The following is a 6,761-nucleotide window of genomic DNA, read 5'->3' as shown; positions in this document are numbered from 1 at the left end:
TTTAAGTATATGATAATACTACAGTTTTCTTTATTTAAAAAATACATGTTAAATGATCATCTGTGTCACTATATCTTACAAGTTACTAATGTTATACATGAAACGAAACAAAGAAAACAAATTTGTTTTGAGCCCTGAAAATTTTAGGCCCATGTGTGTGTGACGGTCAGCGTCTCTGGGCTGGCCCTCTTCATAGCCTTGTTGAGCGACCAATTTAGAAAATCTTTGAACCTTTTTCAATGCAATATGATGAAACAAAAGAATTTATAAAGTACTCCTAAAGTAGGGTTATCTTAAAAATAAGTAGTTTTTTAGAAAGACTAAAAATAAATCATAGCCATTGGATCATGTTGATCAATGGTTGAGATTTAAAGCTAACAAAATCCGACATAGTTTCCTAGAATTACTCTTTCACCATTATAACCGACATAGTTTCGTAGATTTATTCTTTCACTATAGTTTGTAATGTCAAATGTCAAAAATTTGTTGGTTCTTATCATTATTAGGAAACTCCTTATTCTTATTTGAACCATTTTCAGTACTCCTAATACACATTTGGTACTTACATTTTTATTACCATCAACTTTTGCAATTATGTGATTTACCGTTTAAAAAAAACTCTAGTTAATAGACAATGGGTTTGTTGTGGGTCAGACTGCGTTGAAGGCATAATTAGACAAATGGCTAAACACGAGAAAACTTATTTAGATAATCAACACATGTTTCTCTCATTTGCTTTTGGTACATTTGGTTTCATGGCCCCGGATGTTGTGGCAATTTTGACCAGGGTTCAGCAGGTCATGAATAATAATTTTTGGGTGCTAAAATCCAAAGCTTTGTTTTTAGTATTATCAGATTTGCTATTCAAAATGAGGTTTTGTCGCAGTTTGTTACCCCTTACCTGCCACTTTGTTATAATTTTGTTGAGTTCATCTATTTCAAGACCAATCGGTTAATACATGAAAGTTCCACCTTCCCATTATCCCATACTAACCCAATTTCTATCCCCCATGGTATCATAAAACATTTTATCCCATAGACCAAAATTTAAAATGGAAAGCTTGAAGTTGAATTGGCTTTCGGTGGTTCATTTGGTTGGAATGTGCCGAATAATAAGTTTTTCTATCGCATGTTGTCAATTAACGAAATGGTGATTAATGTTAATGATGTTCTTGTCTCAAATTTCCTAATGTTGCACAAGTTTGATGCATGTATTGGATCCCTTTCAACTTTACAACAATGGCCCTGCTCGTGTAGCTTAAACACCCTTCTGGAATCTACTGTTTCATCAGCATCATAATTGCATGTTGTTTATGAAGATGATAGTCAATCTGGTCAAGTAACGACTAACAACTCAACTTCGGTGTCATTGCATTGAGTTTCTACTAATGTAAGAGATCAATACGTAGTTTGCATATTTACTAGGTATCTAAAATAATGCCTAACTAACCTGCGCATGGCTGCTCAGTTTTGCTCATCGAAATGTAAATAAAAAACACGTTTGGAAATCCCGATAAAGGTTACGTTTAAATTTTAAATCGTAATTTTAAACCGTGACCTTTATAACTAACTATAATCTTTTGAAATATCTTTAATTTTATTTTTTTATTATATTACATTAACTTTTTCTAATTATCTAACTAAAAGAAGTTTTAACTGGGTCGTGTTGGTATCTAGTCTTGGTCTCTTGGACCCATGCCAACTTGTTAGACAACGTGTGCGCCGACCTCCCGAATAAGCGCCCATTTGTGAACAAGTCAATATGTATATATAGTAAAGTTGTGTTGATGTTACGGTTCATAGCACCCGGCTACCAATGAGTGTAAAAACACAAAAACAAAAAACTAGATAAACGAATACGAATACACATCCAAAAGTTGTAAAACTAAAAAGTTTACTCACAATATTTGATTACACAAATATTGTCTTGTATAATCTCGAAAAAATAAAGTTATGATATGCTAAAAAGAATCACGGACACATCTTTATGTTTATTAACATAAAGGTGAAATTGGGCTAAACCCAACCACCGTTTGATACATACGTACGTATAAACAGTTGGATCTTGCCTACAATACACTTGTCACTCATTGCCGTTGGTCGTTTGTTCCCGCCAATAGAGGACCTAATTAGCCATGGCAAGAAGGCGTCTATTGCTGCTTCTAAAGCCCTTGGATACCTACTCGTTTCACCAATTAAACGGTGTATCTCGTTCTAGAAACCCTAAGGTACCCACCATTGTTTTTCTTGATTCTTTGATCTTCACTGCAAGTATGTTTAACCTCACAATCTTAGCCCACGTTTCAGTTTTGTCTCCTTTGTGATTTGGGTAATATTATTCATATGGGTGTAATGCAGATAAGGTGTTTGATGAAATGCCCATGTGAAAATCAGCCAGTTTTCTTTTGTTGTTTTGATCGTTTTGTTCGTTTACTAGGTTAGAAACCCGTGTATTACATGACTGAAGTATTTATTGTGCTTTAGGGATATTTTTTAAATATTCAGCTGGTAGCCTGGTATTACTTGAAATCTTTTACTATGTCAAAAGTCAAAACCACTGGATTTTGCAATGAAGGGTGCATCATGTTAACTGTTTTCTCTGTTTTTGTCTCTTCGAAAAATTCAATATTTCCATAAATTTTTTAAAGGGAAAATACCTTAAAAAACCAACATGCTTTCTGTAATTCTGTTTTTCCCGTAAAAGTGCTTTGACGTTATTTTTCACGTTAAAGTCCCTCCACATGTTAAATTTGAACAAAATTTCGATTTTTTTAAACTTATTATACATGTGTAAACGAGCCGAACCCCATCTCGTATCGACTTGCGAGAGGTTGAGCTCATCTAATTTTCAAGTTATTTTTCCTTAAAAAGTTATAAACACATGATTTTTATCCTTATTATAGTGTAATTTGTAGAATAATGTTTACATTATTTTATCAAATCATAATTAAGAGTTTTTTTTCTTTCTTTTTATTCTTAATTTAACATGCTATGGAACTTTTTGATAAAAACAGAAAGTTTGTTGATTTTTTATGTGCAAAATAATGTTAAGGACTTTTACGGGAAAAGCACAGAAAGTATGTTGGTTTTTTTATGTTCAAAGGATTGTTGAAGGACTTTTACGAGAAAAAACAGAAAATATGTTGGGTTTTGTGGTATTTACCTTATCCTAAAATATATAACATTTTTCTTTTTTTTTAACACTGTAGGTATTACAGTATCTGGATAACAGGCGCAAAGTTCATAAAGATGCCATTGAATTTTGTACAAGTATTTTACAAAGAAAGTCCATCGACTGGAATGCTACTTTTTATAATAATCTGTCTCGACCTGTTCAAAATGTGGATCTTGTTGTTACTGTTGGCGGTGACGGGACTCTTTTGCGTGCGAGTCATTTTTTGGACGATTCAATACCATTACTGGGAGTAAATTCTGACCCCACTCAACCACAAGAGGTTGTTAACTTGTTCTTGAAGCATTAGGATTTCGATTCAACAGTTTATGTTGATACTCTTGATTTATCCTTTCATATAGTCTAGTTCTGTTGATTATGTTGTGAAGTTTGTGGCCCGTGTGATTTTTTTAGGTGCAAGAGGCGAGTAATGAGTTTGATGCTACTAGAAGCACCGGTTATCTTTGTGCAGCAACTGTTAAAAACTTTGAACAGGTAAATATGATTACAAAAGTAATATATTATTTCAGTATTTTTCTGTTTTTGATCAAATGTAGGCCCGTAAACGAACCAAACATCCAGTGAACTGTTGGATGGGAAGTTCATTTATGTTTGTTATTTAATAAACGGACAAACATGAAATTTTTTTGTTCTTTCAGTTAAACAAACAAACATGAACACATGCCTTGTTCGTTCTTTTATGTATGTGAACGTCCATCCATTTAAACTTGTTTATGTCCGTTCGTTTACATTCATTTTTGTTCTTAGTTTAAGTTTGTTAGTTTACGTTTGTTAGTATATTCATTTAGATTTTTTGGCCCATTACAACTGACTTTAGTTTCAATAACTTTTTAGGCTCAACACATTGTTCTTCACATCTTCACATTACTTTAAAGTTTTAACTAGTTTTATCTCAGCTATGTTCATTCGTTTATATTCGTGAAGTTCGTTTATACTATTAACGAATGAGCATAAATGAACACGAACATGTTCATTTTCTTAACAAACTAACATGAACAAGAAAGCCCACGTTCGTTTAATTATTCATGTTGACGTGTTCACTCATTTGTTTGGTTAGAGTTAAACGAACGAACACGTACATGCTCTGTTTGTGTTTGTTTGGTTTGTTTAAAAGCCTAATAAAATGGTGAATGAGCTTTATGAATTATACATACACTTTGGACCACTTTCTTGTTTTGACCCATTGAAGATAGACCCTAATCTGAATCGGCCCTTTAATAAGTACAGCAACAATCGTACCCAGTAATCCCACAAATAGCAAATATCCTGTTAAGAAGTAAATCGTTATATTAGACTGATTAAACACAAAGTATTACGAGTATTATTGGATCTTGCAGATACTAAATAACATACTGGAGGGTCAAACAACTGCTTCTGAACTGTCAAGAATGTCAATTCATGTCAATTCGATGCCAGTGTCAACATATGCTCTTAATGACATTTTAATTGCAGACCCGTGTCCCGCTTCTGCTTCTAGGTTCTCTTTCAGGTATTAGAGATCTCTTTATGCTTTTTTGTGTTGCGAAGATGGGTGGGTTGGGTAACGTGTGAAAATGGGCTGGGCCAGGTTATGTTGACCCATAAGCACCTTTTCTTCTCTTCAATTATAACAAATAAGTAAGGGCCTAATCATAGTTAAAAAATAATATCAAAATATCATAAAATGACTGTATCCAACCCATTCTTTTAATATAAAATATAAAAAATGACTCTCGGCTCATTTGCATGCATCTAAGTCTGTGAACGAGCCGAACGTTCAGTAAACCGTTCATGATCTGTTTGGCAGGAAGTTTGTTTCCCTAATAAACGAACAAACATGAACTAATTTTTTGTTCATTTAGTTAAACAAACGAACACGAGCACATGTCTCATTTATTCATTTATGTTCGTGAACACTTGCTTATGCCCTCGTTTACATTAAGTTATGTTCGTTAGTTTACATTTGTTTTAAGTTTGTTTATATAAACTTTTTAGACCCACTACAATCAAATCTAGTTTTAATAATTTTTTTTGGCCCAGCAGATTGATTTTCACGTTTATTTTTAATTAGTGTTCGCTTGGTTATGTTTGTTCGTTGTTTTCGTTTATGTCGTGAACGATTTGTTTATACTATTAACAAACGGACACAAACACACTCATTTTCTTAACAAACTAACACGAGCAAGAAAACCTTGTTCGTAATCAATCCTTTGTTTGGTTAAAGTCAAACATGTTCTTCCTTGTCGTTTACAAGCCTAAAATCTATTAGTTTTGGAAGCTGTATATTCTTATGCATATGTTTTGACTTTGTAAAGAATTAGGAAATATGGTCAAACAAGTCCGCCTCTGGTCAACTGCAGATCCAGTGGTCTGAGAATCTCAACTGCAACTGGATCAACCGCAGCAACGCTGTCGGCTGGTGGATTCCCAATGCCCATATTATCTAAAGATCTGCAGTACATGGTGAGAGAGCCCATATCACCCGAACCAGCCCGTGTGAGGTTAATGCATGGGTTAATAAAACGTAACGAGTCAATGGATATTGATTGGTACACAAAAGAGGGAGTGATCTACATTGATGGTTCTAATATTGTTCATCCTGTTCAGTACGGTGATACCATAAGCGTATCTTCACACGGGCCGGTTTTGAAAATCTTTTTACCTAACCATTTGTTACCAAGCAAAATTTGAGGGGTTTTGTAGTAAAGTGCATGTAACAAGTTAGAATTTAAGTTTGATAAGTGAGCAGATTTTATACACAAGATGTAAAGTGCTTGCACTTGTTTTGATGATAAGTGGAGGCTAAAATAGTAAATTGACCAAAATCTTGTATTGCATGCGGTTTTTACCAGATGAAGGGCTCGACTTGGGTTGTTAAGTCGATCTGTTTTATGTTAATAAGTTTTATAACGGACCTGTTGTCTAATTTGGACAGAGCTAAATTGACCTGTTGTTTGATTTAAGTTGACCAATTGAACCTATTTATTAACGTAAGTGTCAATAGGTATCGGGGATTGGGTAACAAGTTTAAACGGGTTGGAAGCTTAACTACGGTCTTGTCTGATTGTTGACTCGTCAGCTTTTTAACTTTGTAAAATTACTTAATGTATTGAACATGTTTAAGAAAACTTAATTATCATCACAATTTATAGTTTTCTTAAATAAATTGAATTAAGAAGCCATAAACAACTAAATACACTTAGATTTGTGTTTTTGTTTTTTTTTTCTCTTTAGCCATCTCATTAAACACAAGGACCAGACCCAGCAAGAAGCTGGAACTAACCCGACAAAACAGGAAAAAAAAAACGTCATCTCATCCTCACCTCTTTAAAGAATTCTTTTGATTTATTTTGACACGTCATCATAGGACCTAGTATCAAGCCTATCATAGTACTTTGAACCTTCATAATTCCTTTATGTCAATTGTAAAAATTTTACTCAAACAAACTAAATAAATACGCTTCAACCCGAATCACACCTTGTATACTTTTATCGCTTGAACTCTTTGTATATGGGAACATTTGTTAACACAGTCAAATTCATATAAATAATAACTGTGAGTAACGTATATACATTTATAATTATTGAC

At 33.5% G+C, this 6,761-nt stretch overlaps 1 protein-coding gene across 2 annotated transcripts; it reads left to right on the top strand.

Annotated features, from left to right (window-relative positions):
- The first annotated feature begins 2,089 nt into the window (after positions 1 to 2,089).
- On the top strand, positions 2,090 to 6,265 carry LOC143560360 (NADH kinase-like). Of its 2 annotated transcripts, none has more exons than XM_077048675.1 (5): positions 2,090 to 2,228; positions 3,210 to 3,455; positions 3,587 to 3,667; positions 4,531 to 4,682; positions 5,533 to 6,265. In XM_077048675.1, the coding sequence occupies exons 1-5, from the start codon at positions 2,136 to 2,138 to the stop codon at positions 5,861 to 5,863; spliced, it is 903 nt and encodes a 300-aa protein (XP_076904790.1). In that variant the 5' UTR covers positions 2,090 to 2,135; the 3' UTR covers positions 5,864 to 6,265. The 2 variants fall into 2 exon arrangements, with proteins under 2 accessions (XP_076904790.1, XP_076904789.1); XM_077048674.1 differs by having other exon boundaries at positions 5,488 to 6,263.
- The last annotated feature ends 496 nt before the right edge of the window (positions 6,266 to 6,761 follow it).

This window comes from Bidens hawaiensis, unplaced genomic scaffold (genome assembly GCF_021521415.1).
Source record: "Bidens hawaiensis isolate Kalapana, Puna unplaced genomic scaffold, B.hawaiensis_p1.1 tig00020327_1, whole genome shotgun sequence".
Lineage (NCBI taxonomy): Eukaryota > Viridiplantae > Streptophyta > Magnoliopsida > Asterales > Asteraceae > Bidens > Bidens hawaiensis.
The sequence above is the reverse complement of the archived record's forward strand: the minus strand, read 5'-3'. Positions and strand labels throughout refer to the sequence as shown.

Coding starts and splice junctions, on each gene's coding strand:
- LOC143560360 (XM_077048674.1), top strand. CDS start 2,136: ATGGCAAGAAGGCGTCTATTGCTGCTTCTAAAGCCCTTGGATACCTAC. Junction 3,456..3,586: donor ACCCCACTCAACCACAAGAG/GTTGTTAACTTG, acceptor TGATTTTTTTAG/GTGCAAGAGGCGAGTAATGA. Junction 4,683..5,487: donor GCTTCTAGGTTCTCTTTCAG/GTATTAGAGATC, acceptor GACTTTGTAAAG/AATTAGGAAATATGGTCAAA.